Raw genomic sequence first — 25649 nt, 5'->3', positions numbered from 1 at the left:
CAGACCTTGGGGGACCTGCGGAAGCAGTGGACTGAGTCTGGAGTAGAAACATCCAGAGCCACCGTGCACAGGCGTGTGCAGGAAATGGGCTACAGGTGCCGCATTCCCCAGGTCAAGCCACTTTTGAACCAGAAACAGCGGCAGAAGCGCCTGACCTGGGCTACAGAGAAGCAGCACTGGACTGTTGCTCAGTGGTCCAAAGTACTTTTTTCAGATGAAAGCAAATTCTGCATGTCATTCGGAAAGCAAGGTGCCAGAGTCTGGAGGAAGACTGGGGAGAAGGAAATGCCAAAATGTCAGAAGTCCAGTGTCAAGTACCCACAGTCAGTGATGGTCTGGGGTGCCGTGTCAGCTGCTGGTGTTGGTCCACTGTGTTTTATCAAGGGCAGGGTCAATGCAGCTAGCTATCAGGAGATTTTGGAGCACTTCATGCTTCCATCTGCTGAAAAGCTTTTTGGAGATGAAGATTTAATTTTTCAGCATGACCTGGCACTTGCTCACGCCGCTCATACCACGCCTCATTGAAGCAGTCATTTCTGCCAAAGGATTCCCGACCAAGTATTGAGTGCATAACTGCACATGATTATTTGAAGGTTGACGTTTTTTGTATTAAAAACACTTTTCTTTTTTTGGTCGGATGAAATATGCTAATTTTGTGAGATAGGAATTTTGGGTTTTCATGAGCTGTATGCCAAAATCATCCGTATTAAGACAATAAAAGACCTGAAATATTTCAGTTAGTGTGCAATGAATCTAAAATATATGAATGTTAAATTTTCATCATTACATTATGGAAAATAATGAACTTTATCACAATATGCTAATATTTTGAGAAGGACCTGTATTTGACAGTGGGGATTGTGTGTTCAGAGTGATGTGCAGTGTTAGTTCTCTGCCACACATAGCATTTCACATTTTGCCCAAAAGGTTCAAAGCTTGGGAAATCTTTTTATAGTCTAAGCCTGCTTTAAACTTCTCTACAACTTTATCCCTGACCTGTCTGGTGTGTTCCTTGGACTTCATGATGCTGTTTGCTCCCCAATATTCTCTTATCCAACCTCTGAGGCTGTTACAGAGCAGCTGTATTTGTACTGAGATTAGATTACACACAGGTAGACTCTATTTAGTCATGAGCAATCATCAGGCAACTTCTGAAGGCAACTGGTTGCACTCAGAGTAAAGGGGCTGAATACTTTTGCACACCGCACTTTTCAGTTTTTCATTTGTAAAAAATGTTTTAAATCATGTATAATTTTTGTTCCACTTCACAATTGTATGTGAAAGGCCACTTTGCGTTGGTCTTTCACATAAAATTCAAATAAAATGTATTTATTTTTGTGGTCGTAATGTGGCAATATGTGAAAAAGTTCAAGTGGTATGAATACTTTTACACGCAACTGTATTTAAACTTTAAAATGATGCAATAGTTACTTTGCCTGTTAACTAGTTACTTTTATAGTGGAGTAACTCAGTTACTTTTTGGGGGAAGTAACTAGTAACTATAACTAATTACCCAACACTGGTGTTTAGTGTTGTCTGATGAAATGGCTCCACAGGTGATTCCCTGCCGGCTGCTCTGCTACCTGGCTGCATCTTTCCATTAACTCTAATAACCTTTCTTGTCCTTGCTAAAGAAAAGCATGCCTTCAGCATGACGCTGTCACCACTAGTTTGTGTTGTATTGATAAGTTCTCCACGAAATGTTCATATCTTGGTATTTTCTTTTAGGTTATTCCTAACCTGGTGTGTTTCTTGGTCTTCATGGTGCCAATTGTTGGTAAAGTTCTTTTAGGCTGCAGAAGGTCTTCAAAGAATAGCTGCATTTAAATTTGACTCATGTAGTCACATATTTGCTAATACGACAGAATTATGTTGTTTTGGTCTATCACATAAAATGCCAATACAACACTGGAGCTTGTAGTTTGTAAAGGGACAAAAGTTAAAAGGTTATGAGGATATGAATACTTTTTTAAGTGGGCACTTTTTGCAACATATTTGCTATTCGTTTTGCAAATGTCAGGTTAGTTTTCATCCATTTTCTATTTTGTCTGATGGTTCCTAGACCGAATAAAATGCAGCTGGACAGATCTTTCTTCTAATTCCCTGGCTCTTGACCAGCATCCCAGTACCTTTCATCCTTGACACACTGATCCTCTTTGACTGTCGCCGCCTCTCACCACACTCCACCAACTCCAAATCCACACATACAGCCTTAAATCTAAAATTCTGGCTAAGATGTTGTCAGAAGTATTCAAAGCCTTTTCTGAGTGTCTACTTTTATCACTTTAGGTCCAAGGAAAGCGGTATGAGGACATGTGGGTCGAGTTTTTAGGAAATGATGACTAATACTCTTTTAATAGCTTTAAAAGAAGAAAGTTGCTTCTTTGAGGTCCGCCTATCTGCAGAGCAGTGCTGTAATATTTGTGTTGCTAAGGGTAACAAAATTTGGGGGTGGGGGGGGGAGTAGTTTTCACACTTGAAGGGAAACACTGCATCCACACACTTATCATACAGAGCACCTGTTGAAGTCCAGCGCGGGCCTCCTCCTTATATTTGGCCGCGGTTCATGCAACCAAGCAACCGCTCTCCAACCATGAATGAGCGTACAGTATTAGTATGTTGTTGGTCCAGCCAACGGCAGAAACCAAATTTTTGACTTTCTGGCTCCACTGATGTTTCTGGGACATGTGCGAGGTTTTGATGTAAACCTGCTGCCTAACGCAGACTTTGTTCATCCTCTGTGACCACATTTCACTTGGCATCACGTTTCAGAGCAGTCACTAGTGAATCTAGGCATGCTCCCTTTTTATGGCAGGTAGGGGGAAATTTGGCTAAGAACATCAGTGGCTTTCATTCATGCACAAATGTCTGAGGTTGTCATTTAGGCAAATGTCTCCATGTTGGTGTTTCCTGAGAGAGAGTGTGTGTGTGTTTGTGAAGCCATGTGATGCTTTGAATCAGAGTCGTCTGCTTGTCCCTTTAGGCTGTTTGTCTAGCAGGGGAAAAAGGTCTTTTTCCTCTTGAGGTGATTCATCAAACAAAGCAAACAGCATATGAGATTGACAGAAAAGCTCATACACATCAGATAAAAAAAAAAACCCCAGGCATGCACACAAACCCACACACACACACACACACACCCCACTCTCCATTTAATGGTCCCATAATGCTTTTGAAACATTTGCAATTATCCCCCCTCGCTGCCATGTTTCGGTTTAACTTGATATTGGTGCCTTTCCTCATGATCTATGGCCATAATAATTGTGGCTTTAAGCTGCGCTTGTGGGGCCGGCCCCTGACTCCACGTCGCGGCAGTTGTTTTTTTTTTCTCTCTCCAGAGACACAAAGTCTCAACCAAAAGCCCCAAATGGCTGTCTGTGTGGCTGAGCAGTGGGCTAACCCCCCACCTTAATACCCAACTCAGACTGTGCTCCTAATGCCACAAATATTTGCAGCTTGTAATTACCTCCAAGGTCTTGGACTGACTTCAAGACACATTGCTTATGAACATGATGTGTCTTGCAAAAGTATTCATACCTCTTAAACTGCTTCACATTTTTTCAAGCTTAAACTACAGGCTTAAATGCATTTTATTAGGAGTTTTATTTAGTAATGGACCAACTCATAATGGTGTGAAGTGGAAGGAAATGGATACATACAGGTCCTCCGTATCAAAGACGCTGACTTATCCCGCTACAGTACCAACGGACTAGATCCAATGAATAAATACTTTTTTATTTTAATACAAGTACAGGTTTTCTTCCAGCACTACAGTGTATTTAACTCCAGCCATATCATATCAACTCTGACCAGCTTCCCTTTTTCCTGTTAAAGAAAACCATCCCCACAGCATGATCCTGTCATCACCATGTTTCATGATGAAGATGATGTGTTGAAGGTGATATGAAGTATTAGTTTTCCAGCACACATAGCATTTTGTATGTATGCTGAAATGTTATATATGCACACCATAATTTTCTGATTTTTATTTGAAAATGTATGAAAAAGGGTTTATTTTCCCTCCGCTGGTCACTTATGCTCTACTTGCGGTCTATCACAAGAAATTGCCAAAATTCATTGAGTATGATTACTTTAGGACACATTGAGCTTTCATCTGATGCCTGAACTGGCCAGTTTGGCCCTTGTCAGTCATCTTGTGTATATAGCTATAATGATGAATATAATGTGGAGCAACTGCCATCCGTGATGTCAAATGAATTTCTGAAAACCTTATCGTCGGACATCTTTTCTCCGCTGCTTGATCCAGAGCCAAGCATTCAGACTAATGAAACCGTATTGATTTGTGTGCATTGACTCTCAGTCACTCCCTCCTCGTTTACCTTCTCTGTCTCATCGTTATCCCTTTAATACTTCCTTTGTTTCTAATGCTGCTCATCATCTTCCCTTTGTTTTATGTCTTTGGGACTTACCACCTTTTCCCCCTTCTTTCTACAGACGCTCAACATGTTGACCAGCATCTACTCCATGTCGCCACCCAATGGGGGCATTTGGGACAACATCGCTGCTGCCTCAGACATGCTGACCTGTGTCCGCATGCCAGACGGCCTGACAGTCCAAGTTCCCATCAGAAAACACCAGACAGCCTCTGACCTTCTTTGTGCAGCCTGCAAGGTTGGTTTTTAAAGAAAAGATATGTGAAAGCAGTGAGATCAATTGGATTTCACTGCATGGTGTAGGGATTCATGCAAACGTAATAGGCAAATATATTTTGGAGTCATAAATCCTTAAAATATTAAAAGTATAAAACATATTTAAATAATTTTTGTTTGTTATTTTGTTTTCAAAGCAGTCTTTTCGCCAAAAAAAAGCTTTTGTAGCCATGGTTTCCTAAAAAAATAAAATGAAGTGAGTATGATATATGGATAATGATGTATCTTCTAGGTCCACATGATGGACCATTGATGTAAATGGAACACAGGTTGTTCCCTTGACTAAAGACTTTTTTAGGTCTTTAGGTAATTTATTAAATGGATTGTGAGTGCTTATTGGAAACCCACAAAAAAGGTTGGGGTAGTTTTGCTAAAAAAAATTTCTGTGCAGCAAATGCAGGTCAGCTAGGACTGAATGCTCTAGCTAGGAGTAAACAGCCAGAACACCTGTTAGTGCACATAAAGTTTATCATGGCTTCAATCATAACTCAAATTTTTCTGTGTCTGAGCTAAATTAACTTTGACTGCAGCTGCATTCTGATTAAATGTCAGTATTTTAACTTCCCTTTCAAGTACAACATGTTTAAAGTGATAAGCTTAATAAGAATCATTTCAAGACAGATTGACAGAGTTTGAGTAGCTTGACATGTGGAATCGTCAGAATAATAATTTGACAGCTACATTACTGTAGTGTAGTTAAACCCTCAATAATACAACACAATTATGTAAAATAAGAAAAGTGTGAATTGCAAAACCACTGCATGGTTGCTAATGTCAAATTAAAGTAGACACACAGTTGTAGGGGGAATATGCTAAAGCATGCCTGGTCAGAATGTTGGTCACAACAGCAGCAACATCTATCAGAATGCTGACAAAGTTTTACAGGTCCTTCTCAAAATATTAGCATATTGTGATAAAGTTCATTATTTTCCATAATGTCATGATGAAAATTTAACATTCATATATTTTAGATTCATTGCACACTAACTGAAATATTTCAGGTCTTTTATTGTCTTAATACGGATGAAACATCCAGAGCCACCGTGCACAGGCGTGTGCAGGAAATGGGCTACAGGTGCCGCATTCCCCAGGTCAAGCCACTTTTGAACCAGAAACAGCGGCAGAAGCGCCTGACCTGGGCTACAGAGAAGCAGCACTGGACTGTTGCTCAGTGGTCCAAAGTACTTTTTTCGGATGAAAGCAAATTCTGCATGTCATTCGGAAATCAAGGTGCCAGAGTCTGGAGGAAGACTGGGGAGAAGGAAATGCCAAAATGCCAGAAGTCCAGTGTCAAGTACCCACAGTCAGTGATGGTCTGGGGTGCTGTGTCAGCTGCTGGTGTTGGTCCACTGTGTTTTATCAAGGGCAGGGTCAATGCAGCTAGCTATCAGGAGATTTTGGAGCACTTCATGCTTCCATCTGCTGAAAAGCTTTATGGAGATGAAGATTTCATTTTTCAGCACGACCTGGCACCTGCTCACAGTGCCAAAACCATTGGTAAATGGTTTACTGACCATGGTATCACTGTGCTCAATTGGCCTGCCAACTCTCCTGACTCCTGAACCCCATAGAGAATCTGTGGGATATTGTTGAGAGACTCAAGACCCAACACTCTGGATGAGCTAAAGGCCGCTATCGAAGCATCCTGGGCCTCCATAAGACCTCAGCAGTGCCACAGGCTGATTGCCTCCATGCCACGCCGCATTGAAGCAGTCATTTCTGCCAAAGGATTCTCGACCAAGTATTGAGTGCATAACTGTACATGATTATTTGAAGGTTGATGTTTTTTGTATTAAAAACACTTTTCTTTTATTGGTCGGATGAAATATGCTAATTTTGTGAGATAGGAATTTTGGGTTTTCATGAGCTGTATGCCAAAATCATCTGTATTAAGACAATAAAAGACCTGAAATATTTCCGTTAGTGTGCAATGAATCTAAAATATATGAATGTTACATTTTCATCATGACATTATGGAAAATAATGAACTTTATCACAATATGCTAATTTTTTGAGAAGGACCTGTACAGTAATGCCTGAGTTCGGCGTTCCAAATGTAACATCAGTCTTTAGCCACTTTCTGCTGTCTTGTGCTCGCTTTTTTCGTTTTTTTCTTCTGAAGCCTCTGCCGCTGTTCGTGCCGAGGTTGTTGAGTTTCTGACTTAACACTGCTCCCTATGACTGACTGCACATACACTGGCACATGCACACACAACATGTGAGCAATTGCTTGGGCAAAAGCATCTTTGTGTCTCTCCACTGTGCAAAGCTGGTAAATAACTCACACCTCAGCTGCACAGCAGCTGCCCAGCTAAATAATGGTGCATGAAATATGTCACATTGTTATGTTCATGCAGTTCGCTGAACATTAAGGGCCTCTTGTGTACACAGGTGAAACAGCTTGACCCAGATTTGCATTGCATCCGACTACACAGACAAGCTGGACAGGATGTGGAAGTTCGATCCCTGGCTCCTGGCGAGCTTCTCCACAATGTGGTGAGAAGACCAAGCATGCACTATCTGAAGAACACACAGAACTCTCCTTTTAGACTGACTTTTTTTTATTGTTTGTTGTATTTTTTTATATCACTCCGTAGGTCTGGGATCAGCTGGAGGTTGTCTCTGCTAATGTGTTTACGCTGCATATGAGAAGGCCGAGCAGCGCTGCAGACTTTGGTGAGCCAGCATGTGGACAAATTGAGGCTTACGTTGACTTTTATGCATGGCTCATGAGTTTTATTTATTTCATCTTTCCTTTCAACTCTTTTTTTTTTTTTTTTCGTTTGACAGGCTTTGCTGTAACAGGACACATTGACAGCCAGAAAAACAGCAGGATTTTTGTGAGCGAAGTGCTCCCCGATGGGCTGGCTTGTGGTGAAGGTGACAGCTTCTCATTCATTCTCAGCCATTACACCACATCGCATGAGCTCTGTAGGCAGTTTTCCCTGAAACACACCTGTGTTTGCATTCAGGTCTGCGTCCAGGCGACGAGATCCTGGTGCTGAACGGCCGATGTGTGTCACCTCTGGACCTGACATTGATCCAGACTCTGTTTGCTGAACAATCCCTGGACCTGAGGCTTAGGCGGGATGGCCCAACGCAGCCAGCCCGGGCTTTGGACTACACTGGTCCTCCAAACAAATGCAGCCAAGAGGTCCGCAGCACACACCACCGAGCCAAGTCATCATCAGGTGCGTTCAATTTACGCGTTTGAGCTCTACATTATTACATGAAACTCTGAGACAAGAGGGTGTAGTGTTATTTCTTCATGAAGGTTTTTCGTGAAAGTTATTTCTTCTTCCTTTTAATATACATATGGTCATTACTTAACACTTCCCTTTATAAAAAAACCTTTGTCATTCTCCTGCTAACATAATGTAGAGGCCAAAACCTCAAGGTCACTAACCCCTTTCTCTTCTTGCATTTTTGTATCTTTTTTTTTTAAATTAAAGAGCCATAGTTGGTAAGTGTATGCAAACGGAAACGTTCTGCTCTGCTGCACAAGATTTACAATAATCCTAAGACTGTAGGTAGTTTTGACAATTAAACCACAAGACTACCAGCTCACTTCTGTTTTAGTAAAGATCTCCACTTCCTCAGAAGTCTGATTTGTTTTTTACTGAGAAAAAGCTAAAGGAGAAATTCAGAAAGACGTTTAGATGAAGCTGAACCGTTTTACTTTAAACGGAGGAGTGAAAAAGGCTGGAAGGGGTCTTTGACAGCAGGAGGCTCATTATCTCCATGAGTGTATGGTGTCCTGTCAGGCTGATTTAATGTCACAGTGGAGGCAAGGTGACAGAAGCGAACGGTAAGGTTCAACGCAGCTGATACGAAGCAAGCAGTTTATTAGAGCTTTGAAAGAGCATTGAAACAAACTAAATATTGTTACAGTAAAGATTAACTTGCAAACCTAAACTCAGGATGTTCATGATAGTAACTTTGCTCCATTTGATGCATTGCAGTTTTTAAACCCTTAGATTGCTGCTGGTACCTTCTTTTGCAATCCACAAAGAGTTTTGTGACGCTGCAAAGAAACAAAAGGCTTCAGTTTCAGTGGAAGTGTTAATTGTCATCTTAATTATAACAATTCATTAGCGTCTCCTCCAGCATAGCCAAAATTGAACACAAAGGGATTAATGACTTGGAGGCCTTATTACTGCAGTTTTAAGTGATCAAAGCACCTGGAGTTTTCTTTCTTCGACCCTAGAGGGCGTCTGCTCCAAGGCACGCTGATGAGGAGGTAGACAATGCCAGCGGAGGAATTAACACTTGTATGACAGGAATAACAAAAAGCCTGTTTTTTTCTGAAAGGAGGCAGTCTGTCATTTTGTCTTTAGAGATCCTGATGCAAAAAGTAAAGGACAAGAGAAATTAAAGTTGATGATATCTTTAGAAAATGTGCTCTAGCAGTAAAAGATTTGTTGACAGCGATAGCAGGCTTAAAAAGTTTTTTGTTTCCTGCTGTCACATTGGCCTGCCTCCCATGTTACAATTACGGATAACGCGTTTTATCTGCCATCTGCTAGAGAGTTTGTCCTTGAGATGTTTGATTTTAAAACACTCACTTTCTGCTTTTCTGATACGGTCACCCTGCAATCAGCAGTGGTATGCAAATAAACATTTTATCTAAAAACAGCCTCATTTATTTTTAAATGAAATGAAATATATTAAGTGTTTATTGTACTTCTCCTAATCTTGATGATTTTGGCTCAGATCTAACGAAAACCAAAAATTCAGCTTTTCAGATTATTTTAATATGACAAAGTCAATAAAAAAACTAATTTTAATACACAAATATAGTGGTATTTTCTTTACAATCATAGGGAAGACTGCTGGCTTTGCAGTTGTCCAGCAGGCAGTTATTGACACCTTCCTCTGGAAGATATTCCACAAAGGGTCATTGCTAAAGAAGCTGACTATTCAGAGAGGGCTGCTTTCTAGCATAGAAATAGAAAGTTTAGTGGAAGGACAAAGTGCAGCAGAAAAACGTGCACAGACAACAGAGATAACTGCCTCCGAAAGATTGTGAAGCAAGCCTATTCAAGAGTTTAAAGGAAATTCACAAGGAGTGTACTGCAGCTGAGGTCGGCGCTCCCAGAGCTACCACACACATTGACGTATCCAGGATATGGGCTATGTTAGTGGTACAAAGCCCTCTTATTGGGTGAAAATAATTTTTGCATTCAATTTGGACCCAGATTACGGAGGGAGAGAGGAGAGGCATAAGCCTGAACTTTCCACACAGTCGGGGAGGATTTGGGGAGCCATTTCATCTCCTGCTGTTGGTCCACTGCCTTTTACCAAATCCATTCAGTGCTGCCATCCAGCAGGACATTTTAGAGCACTATATGCTTCTCTCTGCTGACAAGCCTTGCGGAGATGCTAATTTATTTTCCTGCAGGACTTGGCAGTTGCACATGCTGGCAATGGTACCAGTACTTTCTTATATGACCATGGTATCACTATACCTAATCAGCCAACAAACCGAAACCTAATCTAAGCCCCATTAGAATCTAGTATTGTCAAGACGAAGATGGGAGACACTGAACAAGGCATTGAAGACAAGCTGAAGGCCACTATTAAAGCAACCATGGGCTTCCTTGGGACCTCAGCAAAGCAGCGCATGTGTTGCTGCATTGATGTCCTAATCAATGCAAAAGGAGCACCAACTAACTATTGAGTTCCTGTAGCTTTTTCTAGCACACCGTCTCTTCCACTCAACTTTCCATTAATATGTATAGTAACAACGTGGTGAAAAATTTAACTCCTTAAGCAGCGGCCTTTTGTAGCTTAACCTCTTTGTTGAGGGTGTCATTAATTGTCTGCTGGACAACTGTTGAGTTCAGTCTCTGCTATGATTTACCAAACATTTCTCTATTCAGGGTCTTTTTAAATTTGGTCTGTAATTTTCAGATTTTCAGAGAAACTGAGACAACAGAAATAAATGCTTAATGTATCCTTGCCTATGTAATAAATCAGTATAATACAGGAGTTTCACACTTAAACTGAATTTAGGTAAACTTTTCATGATATTCAAATTTATGGAGTATTTTTCTTTTTTCCAAACAATTAAGGGTAATGGCTTTTAATTAGGACTCCCAGGTGTGTTATTTTTCTTTTTTTTTTGGATTACAGAATGCCCTTCAAGTTTGTAGTTTCAAAATGTAAGCCAGCATGGTTTATGTTTTGTGGTTGGAAGGATGAGCTGTAGCAGAAAAACCGCAAATATGCCAATGCATGGGGTGGTATATAAAAATATAACACAGAGAAATAGCCGACAACCTTTCTACTGCTTTTTCTTTCTCTCCAGATGTGTGCGCTGCAGCTGACGATGGAGAATCCCTGCGCATAGGCCTGGAGAATGATCCTTCCCACTGCGCCCACAGGCTCGTTCAACACAGCAAGGTAGGACGGGATTCAGTGCATTTGCCGCATCTTCTCTTTCCTTCCAGGTTTTAAGTGTGTGGGGTGGATGGGAAGAAACTAAGAGAACCCCGCTCGTCCCTGTGAGCCTGTGCCCACTTGTGTGGCAGCTGTGGGGCCGTCACAAAGCAGACTGGCACCAATCCGTAGCATTACCATAATTAGGATCCTCCGTCATAGCCACCGGTATAAACACAGCTTATTACTGTCATAGTGACAGGAGAGGAAGCTGTGTTGCACTCCCACTGCCTCAGGCGCACATATACACACATGAAGATGAGCACATGTGAGTGGAAGGCCTGTGAGGGCTGAATTGTTTTATTTTGTGTTGTAATTAATCGAAACAGGCTGTTTTTTTTACCCCCAATTATACCTTAATTTGTCTTAAAAGTGTTGGCTTTGGTCCAGTACGCTGCAGATGTGACCAAACAATTTTACAGAAATGATCTCTTTTTTTAACATGCCAGGTAACTGTGTCTCATAACATTTGGCGGAGCGGGATACCTGTTTGCATCTGATCTGTTTTTTCGGACTGTTTTTTATTGAAGTCATTAAAGCGTGCCCCCGTGGGAGTTTTTTTTCCCCCCTCTGCAGCGTGGAAATGTAATGTGCTAAAATCTGTACAGCAGCATTTATTGAGGACACTAATGAGTGTGTGTGGTCACTGGGAAAAAAGGCAGGTGTAAATGATGTAGACATGGCTAAGTGCCTGAAAGCTTATGAGATGCATATTCACCTTCCAAACAAAGCCGGATACTGTAATTGTTGTTTCAATTGTGAGTACATGTTTGGCTAATTACCTCGTTGTGTAATCTGTGGTAAACGAGAAGGGATGCTCATTTTCTGCAGGGACTCTTAGATAGAAATCTTGGACCAAATATTTGGAAAGCTTCCCTAATTGCCCCTCGCCTAATTGTCTGTGCTAAAAAATGTGCCCCAGCGTTTGACCTGAGGTCAGCCAGGAGGAAGACCGGAGAAAACAAGCTTGGTCTTCTATCTTTTCTTTTTGTTTGCCCAGCGACATGACTCAGTCCCACTGCACTGGGATCTGCACTGCACCACTTCTGCTGCTCAGCTCCCTGCCGGTTGTGTTTTTACTGGGAAATGAATGGAATATAGGTGTGTGTGCAGGAAGGAGGCCCTCTGATGTGTGTCACCTGCGTCACTGAGCCACAAAAGGAGACATATGCCACTTATTTCATCAGCTATGTCAGGCACTGGGATGGAAATTTAAAAAGAAGTGGAGATAAAACACAGGGTAAGAGATAGCTGCTAGTCAATCATATTTTTGCTTTCATGCAGAGCTCGATTCATTCAAAGCTCAACCGTCTGCTCATTCTCCACGGCAGAGAGAGCGAAATTGAGTCACCGGGTAGAAAATCGGCCATGCATCAGCAAATGGGTTCGTGCTTGCCTGCACAGTATAAAAGTCAACAGAGATGGATAGAAGAGAATGACAAATTTAGTCTCTTGTCGCACCTTGTAATTAGCGGCCTCATTACAGAGCGGCCACCTTTGATTAATTGGTTGGTTGCGTTGCAGTTTGCTCTTACACCAGAGAGATCTTTACATGTCTGTTTTTCGCTGTAGGTGTCGTTTACCATCATTGTAATTCATGTTGCGGAGTTACATAGTAAAACATTTGGATTGAGAGCACCATAGCAAAGAGTTTTACACAGTGATGTGGTTCCGTTATGAGCAGAACCAATCGATTGTTGGTGTCAGCCGAAGTGGTCCCGGATGACTCCTCGAGCTAGACTGGTTTGTTATGGATAGAAGGCGAAAAGATGCTTACAGGCAGCATTAAAACGGATGTTTTTTTCCTATTTGTTTCCTAATCCCTGTAAATTTAAACCTCTCTGATTGTATTTGATAGCTGAACATAAGCATTGGCTGGTATGATAACCTTGAATAAATATATGCTTTATAAGGAAAGTTTCACAAAAAGAAATTTCTAACATAAATTTACTGGTTTAATTTTAAAAAGAAAAGTAAATTATTTCCACTGCCTAAAACAGCTTCTAAAATACGTGATTATTACTGTTTTGGGTGCATAGACATAAGCAAAAGTAAAAAGAGACACAGGTTCATTTTAGTAGTACTTTAAGGTGCATAGAATATAGTACCTTGTTGTATTTGTGCTTTGTTGCGTTACTCCGTACCCAGCAGAGCCTGAGAAAATGCCACTTGGCTACATTCTTCAGTTATAAGAGTGAGATTTGAACCTTACTTTCCGCTCTCAGAATACAGAAACCATTTTCCTATTATGGTGTGCACATTGTGAAGACATCGTCTGTCATACCAGAGCTTTAAGTCCAGCACACACTGTATAATTCCAAAAATCGTACAAGACTTGAACGTGCTAACAAGATATAAGATATATTATAATAACTCTCGTAGCGCTGCACCATCGAAGGTGCCAGACTGAACTACTTGTTGCTGCAGCACAACCTCATTAGACAGATCCATCACTGGGACTGTTTTGAATACATTAAATTTGTGTCTATTTTCAAAAACACAAGCAATACTTTGAGGTGGTTGTCTTCTAGTAAGGTTTTACTTCTAGTAAATACCTCGAGACCCGAGCTTCTCAGACGTGTCGAAAATATTGAGCACTGCGCAGAAATTTAAGAATAATTTTCATTATATTGTAAACCATGTCCTATTCTTGTTCTACCATTCTGACATTGTAAAATGAGACATTCCTATCTTGTTTTAAGCCAAAGGTTATACAGTGAACAGACATATTAAGCTTCTTTGCATTTGCTCAGACCAGACCAGTAAGAGCATTTGAGTCGACTTATAAAGAGAATCATAAGTGGAGCCATGCTCTGTCTGCCTGTCAGTGTCGACATTCTGCTGGATTCATCTAATTAAGGCTCTGATGTCATTAGGCTAAGTACAGAACAGCCGTACACTTGGACGATTGCAACATTTCTCCTTTCCATGTTGTTGCAATCTCATTTCCCCTCAGGTCTGCATTCTTTTTCTGTCCCTCTTGGCAGACAAGAGAAGTATGAATTGTTTTAAAACCTTTTAAAAAGTGTGATAAGTGAAAACTCTTAGACTTTAAAAGTTATCCCCACATATCTTGAAATGTGATTTTAAACTCAAGAGATTTTCCTTTACCCTGCTGCATGTGTCGGCGCCTGTGGAGCAGGACGAGGGAATCATTTCAAGTTGTGTGTGTGCATTATGATTAAGCCCATCAGCCGCCATCTGGTCATGAGCAGGCTAATAATCTGGGTTTACTGCTGGCAGTCTAGTTAATGCGAGCCTCCTCTTGTCAGTCTACCCAGCTGTAAACAAGTCTGCGATAAAAACGTACTCTAGTAATCAACACGGACCTCCACCCACTATGATACAACATCCACGGAATGGCTGCTCTGGAGCCCGCTGCTGCAGTAGCTGTGCCGACTGCAGGCCCATCGAGGAATAATGAAGATCCTCAGCCATCTCTCTACCTCACCACCTCAATTGAGATCTTCATGCAGGACCAGTCGTCAGCCCATGCCCTGTGCTCCTTGCTAGCCATGTGCTGGTTCTGGTCATCCAGCTCTGAAGCCGAGGAGGAGGACCTGAATCTGGGATCTGCGCTGCTCAGCTTGGGGCGTCTCGTCAAGGACAAGCTGGCCTGCTTGGCAGACAACGTCTCAGCCTGTCTATCATGCCAGAGAGGCTCCAAACAGGCGGTAATTATTGGCCAGGGACATAAAGATAGGAAAGTTTTGTATCATAATTGTGACCAAATTCATCATGGTTTTGTGAAAATGTGTTAAAAATATGCAGAAGGTAATAGTGCAGCCAGTTGTCCTCCAGCCTAGATGTTATCAGTCTTAACAGTATTATATTAATAGTAGCAATATTTTTTGCTACTATTAATATAGAAAACCTGAAATGTTTTCTGTATTACAAAATATCTGTTTTTAACTATGAAGCATTGTCTCTGGAATGCTGCATGCAAATTATGCAGTGTTCAAACTAAGCCTGCACGGCTTTCGGAAACATGAAATCCTTCTTATTATAGCTGTTTATTGCCATAGCATCATTACAATGTTCCCCAGCACACTTCTTAAGTTTCAGCCTCTGAGTCATTGAGATCAATATTTCTGATGTGGGTATCACAAACATTACAAGCACATCTAATATAAAAAAAATTATAAATATATTATTAGCAAGCAGAGTTTGAATTTAAGTCACCTGATATATTATAGCCTGCCAAATATAGTATCCAAACAGTCCTTTGCATTTGCATTATTGCACACTTTGGAAATGCGATGGTTATTAAATATATTGTGCAGCTGTTTCACTTTGTTGTTTTTTATGAGAATTAAACTGTTTAAACTGTTTTACTTAAAATGTGTTTCTGGAAACTTGGGAGTGCATAACATTTCCCTTAAGGTAGGATGTCAGGATCTGCCTGTTTTAGTCTGTTTGTTAGCTTGTCTGTTTTCTCTGCACTTCCCTGTTTTACAGTTGCTGTTATTTTAGTTCATTCTTGTGCAAAGATGTTTCAGTTACTTCCCTGGACTCCCTGCTCATCTGTGTTAATTAGCCTCCTTCCTTCAGGTGCCTGCTTTCTTTCACACACCAGCTGCTCCTGATTTCTCCCTGATTAGCTCCTATTGTTCATTGGTCTATTCTCCACCCTACCTCCACCCTACGTCAGTATTTATACTCCCTGGTTTCATTGTTCTCCACTAGTTCCTCTTGGCTGCTACCTGCTCCATGTTTGATACCCTGCCTGTGTTCCGTAACATTGTAAGTTTACCATTATTTCCATTATTACATATTCTACTCACCATGCGGCTCAAAAGCTCTTGTCTGCACTTTGGTCCAGCAAAACCCTCATGCAATATGACAAGGGGCGTAGAAAGTGTGGCTTGTGAGCCATTTGCGGCCCTCGGAAGAAATTTCCCTGGACTATGAACACAATGCAAGACTGGTATGAACGCAGCATACTAGCACAGGCTGCTGATGCAGATGGACACTTTTTAAACTTTTTTTTAGGGATGATATTTTCACTGCAGGGAGGCCTTTTAGACGCAGACAAATTTAGGTTGTTCTAAAAGAGAAAATGTTTGGTACAACACAAAGTATTTGTCTTTCATTAACCACATTTTTTTGCTTCGATTCCCAAAAGATGGCAGGGTTGCTCATTTATTAAACTTAACTACATATATCATGTGTTTTCAAAAAGTGACAGATATCCGTTCCTGTTGATGAAAACAGACATTTCTGCTTTCTAAACGAAGAAAAGACCCTGTTTACATTTTCTTTGAGCAGTGGTTTACAGATCCATTTTCAACAAACTCAGGCTACTTTGTTTCATTAAAATGTTTTGCTTTATTGTTAAGCCGATAAAAATAAGGAATTTCTCTAGAAAATTCATGTTAAAAACAAATGAGTTATTTCATTTTGAAGACTGCAAACATCAGGCTAATATTCAGCTTGTTTTACAGGACTGGGCTGTTTTGGCTGATGTGCAGCTTGCTTGTGGGTAGCCTTAACTAAGATAGGGGTCAGTAACCTTTACAATAACCTTTACAATAAAGGGAGTCCTTTAGTGTCACTTAGGGAAATAAAAACATTTTTATTTAAACTGTATAAATCTACTACTACTACTGTTAAGTAGTTGGTGTTATTACACTTTCTGTATTTAATACGTTTTTATCTATTCTGTGTTCCATCTGCTTAATACTTTTTTGCATGAATTTGTTGAAGATCCAGAAGAAGAAATGTTTCGGTTTGTTGGTCAGAATCAACTTTATTGCCAAGTTTGTGCACAAGGAATTTGACTCTGGTACGTTTGCTCTCAGTGAAGATTTAAAAAAAAAAATCCCTTATTTATATATATATATATATATATATATATATATATATATATATATATATATATATATATATATATATATATATATATATATATATATATATATATATATATATATATATATATATATATATATATATATATATATATATATATATATATATATATATATATATTTATATATATATATATATATATATATATATATATATATATATATATATATATATATATATATATATATATATATATATATATATATATATATATATATATATATATATATATATTAAATGGGAATAGACGATATATGTTTAAATGCACATATATTCACAGAATTTGGTGCAGTGTGACAAAGACTGTAGTTTGATTTTATCATTAGTTCTTATGGTATTATTTCTATTTTTAGCTTTCAGAATAAAAACAAAACAACAAATTTTGACTAAAGAGAATGAACACAATATCTTGAATTTCATATTTATGGTAAATGAGGGAAAATGATGTTAAGTAATCTACCTAAATATTGGTCCTCCACCAATGGTGTAATTTTGTTGTGGAAACTATACAGGTGCTACATAAAAAACATAGGAAACAGCTAAAAATTTGTCTTTTTTTTATCACTTTAATATTAGTTTTTTATAGCTTTTGGCCAAAGTTGTTCAGGGCTGCTGTGGAAACACCTAAAAGGTTTACTTTTGCAAAGTTTCTGGCATCCCAGGAGAGTTTGTATGTACCTTATGTGGTGGAAGAATCTGTACAGTAGTGAAGTTGCTTTACTGCCGGAGTTAATAGACCTTGGTGTTGGTTCTTCTGTGGCCATCTTGTTCTTAACACCATTTTTAAGCAGATGCCTGACGGTAATGGGTCACATTTCATCTTTAATTCCCCCAGCTTCAAGTTTTTGCACTTGTCATCAAAAAACATTTTTAATTAAACTTGTTTATTTTTAGACAGCATTATGCCCTATAAGAATAGGGCATAATGCTGGCATCCCTTTGCCTTTGTACCAGCAGTCATGCAATGGATTGGATCTGAATAGCCTGGGGGACACAGTAGAATAGGTGCTTTAATCTGAAGCTGGCTTCATTAATAAAATACACTCCTTTCCCTAAGTCCTCTGAGACTCAGCGGAATAATATTTGTTAAGGATGAATAATAAAGGTAAATGGGCTTGAGTGGAGCGCAATGGGACAAGCCCAGCCCCTCAGCTTCCTCTCTCCTCCCCTGTGCTCCATTTGATTTATGAGTCAGTGTTTTATTTTATTGGGGAAGCTTTTAAAAGGTGGCATGGTGGCTCTACAGCCTGCTAAAATGGCACATGAACCACCGGCCGCTGCCGACTGCTCTTGCTCTTTCTCTGCCTTACAGTGTCAGGACAAGGCTGTTTTCTGCAAGAGATGGGTAAAGCCACACACAAGGGGCATGCCTGTATTTCACATGTGTGTTTATTTCAGCAAAGGCAGAGCTCCTCTGCGGGTGACGTGTAAGGCTTTTACTATGATTTTTGTGCAATGTTTCATTGCAGAGCCGCAGCTCTGCACGTATTGACTCGGAGCGTTAAAAGGGTGACAGAGGATGGTGTTTAGTGTTTATCTTGCCAACCCCCTGGTCGGTCACAGCTCTCATATCTTTTTGTCTCTCTTGCTAGTGTTGATGAAATATGATTTAAATTTTAATATTTGGTTACATGATTTACAAGTTGTCTGAATGTAAAACTACTGTATCTGCTGAGCAACTTTAAAATTAAAACCACCTAGAAGAGACCCACCGATAAGATGTGTGGCCGATGACCGTTTTTTGTTGTTTTTTTGGTAAAGCTTTGCCCAACTGATGCAGATTTTACCTCATTGCAGTTTCTCTTTAAGAACTATTATATAAGGTGATTATAGAAAGAGCTTTGATCCTGCTGTGAGTGATCAATATTTTATTGTCTTGGGAGCAAAGACGATGTCACATCGCCTGTCTGAGAGAGCTGTTGCAGTGCTGACATTTCTGTGTTCAGCTTTTTATATTGGCGATTGGTGTTGGTATGGTTCGGGTCACTAACTTTTAACAGCAGTTTCCACGTGTATTCTCTAGAGAAACCAGATCCTTACCATAATTCTGTGATTCCCAAAAGGCTGGCAACACATCCGAATCCAGCATGTTCCATAACACTGGACATGAGCAAGTTTAGGCAAGTAACTTAAGCCCCCTGGCGTATGAAGGTCAACACACATCTGCTTTATTTTTGTTTAGTTAATATGTTATTTGCTGTATGCTGAAGGCATTTAAAGCTTAAGTCAGATTGTGTGCATAAACTTGGCCAATAAAGCTGATTCGTATTACTTCAATGGCATGCTCTTTTGTCTTTCTTATTTTGTAGAGTCGGGAACAGGAATGGGCTTTGTGACACATCATTTTTACAGCCCAAGGAAAGGCAGTCAAATTTGTACCAAGCAAAAGTTCTTACTCACTCTTACACTTTATTAAAAGCTAATTATAGATTTGTAAAAAATGCTTCATTCATACTTGTATAGGAGTTGTTGTGTCAGGAGTTGTGAAGCCAGAGCGTTTGTTCTTAACATGGGATTTTATTTCCACGTTGAATAGATATGCCTACAAATGCAGAATGCCGTATTAAGTGAGTTACTCACATGCAGGTGGCTGGAGCTGAGGTGGTTTCCTGTATGCATGGCTCTCACTACATTGTTCAGTGTAAAAGTGTGTATCATAATAGTATATAAAAAAAAAAATCACTGAGTAGATTCAGACTGTCTGGATTAAGCAGTGCTGTAAAGCTGCTGAGATGATTTCCAGGAACTGGAACCTTTTTTTAAATCTTAAATGAAAAAAAAAAAGTGCTGCATGTTCTTGGGTAGACGTAGCAATTTTGAATCCATGAAAGAAAATGAAGGAATTACAAGATTATCCCTGTTTATGTATCAAAACATGTGGCCCTAATTTTGATCTAAATCTGTAATATCCCTCTAAGTTAGGGAGGAACTTTAAAGTAATGGTAATGCGCATCTTTACACTGACCTGTGCAATAATCAGACTTTCCTAACATGTTGTTGCAGGGCTCATGATATTCTCATATCTTCATAACATTCACTTTCTAAAAGAGGATGTCTGTTTAGAAAATCTTCATCTGTTTATTAATTCCTTATCAAACTACGCTGTGCACTGAGCAACAGATGTCACGTTTTACTCTTGTGCAAGGCCATAGTTTACATTCCTGCCCTGTTACCCCGCTGGCTCAGAGCCTTCAATTTTTGAGTCAGCCATTTCTCTGTGTGTGGAGGTAACAAGCCAGAACACTCTACATTGTATTGCTGCTATTGAGAGGCAGGACACCGATCCAGCCCCTGGCCTCTCCGTTAAGCTCTCTGGAAACCACACCAGAGAGCTCCTCTGGAGCTGCTGAGGAAGGTCAGAGATGGAAGCAAGGTGTGGAGATGCAGACTGCAGTGATGATGCAGAAGATGGACTGTGCTAGCTGCAAGTGGAAGAATTCCCCAAAGCGGTCAGACTTTACTCTTCTGACAGACATGCAAAACAAATCGGCAGCAAGCGCTTTTTCTCTGCCCACGCTTCCAGAAAGGCTAAAGTGCAGAATCAATTGGTCCATCCCTATTGAAGCGTGCTCGACCCGGGAGGCAGATGTGGTCTCAGAACTGAGGCTTCTGATCCAGGCTTAACTACGAGACGGGCTGCGAATGAGAAAAACGAGGAAAAGCTGAAGAAAACAGAAGAATCTCAGGGAGTTATTGAGAAATTTCCAGGCATTAAAGGAGTACTTTCTCCACTTTGATCAAGATAGACAGCACGTGTAATAGAGCTGATCAGTCATGCCAACGTTCAGGGGAGGCAAGCTGCACAGGAAAGGCTGTTCGCTGGCTCGGAGGACCCGGCGGCACGCAGCAGCAGCATGGAGGCTGCTCTACAGACTCCTCTTCATGGTGACCAGGACGCTGGGGGAGGTAGTGACACTTTATGGTCTCATGTTTGATGTTTCTGGAAGATTTCAAAGTAAGTCAAGAAGCCTTGCTTGGCTTTCTGTGACCCTTTGTCACTGCTCAGGAGCTTTTTGATTTGTGTTGGAGTAGTTCAAATCAGCATGGACACAAAACCACTGTGCAGGTTTAGCTTTTTTTTTATGTTAAAAAAAGGGTTATTAAATTTAGCATAGCTTGGAATCCCAGTTTGAATGAACTAGTTTACTTTGACTCATTGGATCCAGGCAAGTACACATATTGTGTAGACAGGGAGAGATTTGTTGGTAAGCCTGGGAAAGATATGAAACAGAAGTACATTTTTTTATTCCAGTAGTATACTCCCACACTGAAAAATAAGAAAAGTCAAATGTTAAATTTGACAATTTATCAAGTACACATAACAAGATCAATGCTGGGATAGCTGGTCTCCCTCAGTCTCATTTGCCAAGCATTTAACAGGGTTTGGTTCTGAAGATTAAGAAAGGCATGGGAGAAAGTTCATTTTGGATGTGGTTCATCATTTCTGTGTTGATTTAGCCAGATGCTGAAAGATCCACTGACAACCAATTAGATTTTTCTGGAAAAGTTCCTGGTGTTTCAAAGACGTCCTGATGCCACGCACTGTAACAATGTTCGGATGACCTTTGGAAGAGAAACATGCCCCTAGCGTCACAGACTCTCCACCGTATTTTACAGTGTGCATAAGATGCTTTTCCACAGATTCAATCGATGTTTCAAACCAAGCTCATCTGGGGTGTTTGTTGCTGAAAAGCCCACATTTTAGTCTCATCTGATCAAAGAATGCAGTTAGCATGTTGATGGTGTCTAATGGTTGCCATGGATACTTGGGCAACCCAACGGGCTTTGCGGCAGATTTTTTTTAAACATCCCTGCTCACTATTGCCCCTTTTCCACTTGCTCGTTTTAGCCGGCGTGGCTCTGCACCACTCGGTTTCGCTCTACTCCGTACGGTAATTGTTGTTTTTCCACTGACCCTGCAACGGCTGAAGCTATGGTGGCTGAAGCCCCTCCTCCAGCCATGAGTGCAGTGTGTTACATCATCACGTTAAAGTAATCTGTGTGAAATGATGAAAAATAAATAAAATGAAAACATAAATAAACTAAATACTAATAATGTTTGTATTAATATATATGCAAGACTAGCTTGTGTTTTTTTATGTCTAAAATGATCCACTAGGATAATCATTGGACCACGGCCCAGCCAGAACTTATAAAATAAGGCTCAGGGATTCTGATGTGAGGGGGTGTGGCAGGAGAAGCAGAGAGGAAAGACGCTGCTGTCTGGATGGTGAAGCTCCAAACTTTGCCTGAAGAAGTTACAATTTTGGGCTTTAACAGCTGATTTTATGTGTGATCAGCTGACTTAGGATGTTATTAAATACAGCGCTCTGCGTGTATGTAATTTAGAAAGCTGATTTGTCCTTTTTCTTTTCTGTCAGCCTTTAGGCATGGTTTATGATCTGTAAATGGTAAAATTACATGTATGACCTGCTCCGGCCACTGTGGTCCTTAATATTATTGTAGTTGCTCTTAGTTTTTATTAACTCTTCCTTGCACTGTCTCAATGAAAACCTACACATTTCTCCTCCTCCCACGGCCAATTAGGGAACAGCAGTGTGTTCAAGTCACATATAGTCAGGACTCAGGCCCTGTCGTACCTGCTCAGAAGCAGGGACCAAAAAAGTAGGTACCGGTACGGGAAAAAGTTTAATGGAAACACTCGCATAGCGAGCCGAGCGGAGTCCAGTAGGGCCAAATCGAGCCAGTGGAAAATGTGTGGTAGGAAGATAAATATGGGTTTCAGCTTGTGACCAGTGGGTCTCTGTCATGCAATATTTATATCCCAGGTAAGCAGGGAGTTATTAATTACTAATTAGATGTTCTTAGAAAGACTCATTAACTTAAAAAGCAAACCATCAACAAATCACCATTGATTTTCTTGATGCATTTTTTTAAGATGGTTCTTAGATTTTCCGTGTGAGATTTTGCTGCTTCAAGAAAAGATTAGTTTCTTTTAAGGCCTTTTTCACATCTTCACTAGGAGTGTTAACACATTTCTCTGCATTTCTAGATATCTGCATGCAGTGAATTCAGAATTCAAAAGAAACCCAGCTAGGTGTTTGCCAGAATGCAATCAGGAAACTAAATCAAACCCTTGCTGATCACACTTTGTTTTGTTCTAAATCGACTTCAGGGCACGAGCGGAGGTACAAACGTAACGCGGAGCCGACAGCTGTCAGCAAGAAAGCCACTGAATGGGAATTTGCAGCAGTGCTGTCAGATCTGCTTGTTCTTCATAGCTCTCCCAGGCTTCTCCTCCATCTCTTCTGGCTCACATCCTTAGCTTTTAATTGGTTATTTGGGCTGGCTGTCAGGCTGTGTTGGTTGGATTGTTGTGAGGCAGTTGCAGTTCCTGAGTCATGAGTGTGGAGCCCCCACCTGTCCCTTTTCCCTGCCTGTTTCTCTCTGCCCACCTTATCTCGTCAAGCTCCAGCGCAGAAATCTTTTTGTGGATTGAATTAAATGAAATTGGGTTTTCTGAGCAAAATTCTAACATTTTCAGTCTTTGTTCTGAAACCTCAGCCCGTCCATGCTCACATTGTCTTATATTTGCTCGAGGTGTCCATTTTGGGCCAGTACTAGAATGTGATGAGAATGAATTAAGCATCTGAGTGGCGGTTGATGCTACCAGGCACATACTTGTTCAAAGAGAATCCGACAACCCCTCCCTTTGGGCATCTAGAGCAGAAATAAGCGTCACATAAAAGTGTTATCACTCTCCCCAAGCCTGTTCCCCCCGTCTGGATACACAACTGGGCTGTTTGATGAATTTGTAGCTCTGATGTCCTTTAACCTCTGTGCTTCCTTCAGGCAGTCTCCCCCCTGTCCGTCTGCCTGGTGGGAGTTTTCCCAAAGCGTGTATTACTAAATGAGGGCTGACTGCAGCATCGTCATCAGTAGCTCAGACAGACTTTATGATCTTCAAAGGGAAAGTGTGTCAGCCAAAGTGTTTACAAGCTAAGAGAAAGCTGACACGTATTTCAGTCGCATTTAAGAAAATGCTGCCGATCAGCTCAGCAAGCAATCAGCTTTTGCCCAAATGCTCGCATAGCTGTGAGTTCATGTTTACGAGAACATAAGGTTGCCTGTCAAGTCTAATTGTAGACCATTGCACTATGCAGGGAGACATTAGGTCCCTTTGCAATTACCAGCTAATACTCACAGAACTATCTCCTCTTTTCTTTGTTGTTCCCAGAGACATGCAGTCTGTGCTTACATTCTGGGAGGTACATCTCTGGAGTGACCATGCTATAATGAGCCAGCTGATGAGCCGCTGGCTTATTAACGGAAGCCTTGATTGTCTGTGGACACCCGGGAAGTTTGTAGTGGGGTGGCAGCTCACACCAGTGCCTGAGCTAAATTACTCGGGCTGTAACACGCTGCTCGCATCCTGTGAATGCATGCGCTTCGACGCCCGCAGTGTCAGAACGGAGGGTCTATTGATCCATGTCTGTTGCTGTACTCGCTTTGCTAGGGTGAGCTGCATTCGACTGCTTGCTGGAGCGATATTCGTAATAGCAGCACACATACATACACAGGGGAAGGTGGAGACTGCTGAACAACTGTTTTGCTTGGCACAAGGGCTTTCCCACTGCTCTGTGTTGGCTGTGCTGCAGATTAAAAACTGCCATTACTGGCATTTATCAGCCAAAGCTATCAGGAATTGGCCATAGATTATGCACCATCATGTCATTCACTTGCAATTAGAAGAAATATCCATCATGGAGCTAGAGCACAAAAATCTTGGGATGAGCCACTTAGAACTTTGAGGCTGAGTTATGATCCCTGGTTGTTGTAAAGCTTTTATGTGCTTCTTATTTTAACAGTTAGCACAGCCAGTATTACTGAACAATATAAATTATTACCTTAAGCTAGCAACATTTCCAAACCCAGCATGTCCTTGAAAACAGGTTAAAAGTTCAAACAGAAGAGCATATTTATAGTACTCTGTTCAGAATTCCTGTTATCCGTTGAAAGTCTTGTTCTCTCTTGCTCCCTCACAGCCTGAATGAACCACAGACTTATATGTATGTTGTAGATAGTACATTCTTTTAAAATAGCTTTTTACATCTGTAGCTCATTTTTAAACACTGAAAATGGTTGGGTCATCCTCACTCGGCAACAGCACCCACACCAGAAAGCGTTGTTTTTGTTGATGTGGTAACAGTTAGGTTTGGTGTTTTTATTAATTGAGGAAAGATCCAATTTTTCAGTTTCTGACCCCCAGTTGCAGCTCTGTACTGATTAAGCTAAAAATTGGTCTATTCCAATCACAAGACGATCTTTCAGTGCATTCACCAAATTAAACTGAGCCAAACTGAAATGGGGTGCTGGGGGGGCTCCGTTGGTAGAGCAGGAGCACTATGTACAGAAGCTATAGTCCTCGAGGCGGTTGTCCTGGGTCCGATTACTGGTAGGGCCATTTGATGCATGTTTTCCCCTTCTCTCTTCACCGTGTTTTCTGTCAAATCACTGTTCAATCAAAGCCACTAGTGCCAAAAAAAGTGACATGGTTGTGAATTTGTAGTTTGTAAACAATGTAAGAAGTTGAATTTTTCCTTCATTGTTTCTCATGGAATATCGGTGGCAACTTCTTAATTGCTCATTTTCTGCCGCAGCTGCTAACAGACTGTAAAATCTCAACCACCCACAGGCAAAACGTTG

General features: G+C 40.7%; 1 protein-coding gene across 3 annotated transcripts in view; it reads left to right on the top strand.

Moving 5' to 3' along the window:
* Positions 1 to 25649, top strand: part of tiam2a (TIAM Rac1 associated GEF 2a) — a 124036-nt gene that overhangs the window by 82754 nt on the left and 15633 nt on the right. For all 3 annotated transcript variants that reach the window (XM_047345683.1, XM_047345681.1, XM_047345682.1), the window contains exons 10-15: positions 4456 to 4632; positions 7062 to 7166; positions 7268 to 7346; positions 7461 to 7550; positions 7643 to 7861; positions 10981 to 11075. In XM_047345683.1, the coding sequence (XP_047201639.1) occupies positions 4456 to 4632; positions 7062 to 7166; positions 7268 to 7346; positions 7461 to 7550; positions 7643 to 7861; positions 10981 to 11075 (765 nt within the window). The remainder of the gene's footprint in view (positions 1 to 4455; positions 4633 to 7061; positions 7167 to 7267; positions 7347 to 7460; positions 7551 to 7642; positions 7862 to 10980; positions 11076 to 25649) is intronic.

The sequence above is a fragment of the Girardinichthys multiradiatus genome, chromosome 19, assembly GCF_021462225.1.
Source record: "Girardinichthys multiradiatus isolate DD_20200921_A chromosome 19, DD_fGirMul_XY1, whole genome shotgun sequence".
Lineage (NCBI taxonomy): Eukaryota > Metazoa > Chordata > Actinopteri > Cyprinodontiformes > Goodeidae > Girardinichthys > Girardinichthys multiradiatus.
Note: the sequence above shows the minus strand (reverse complement) of the source record. Positions and strands in the feature narration are given on the sequence as shown.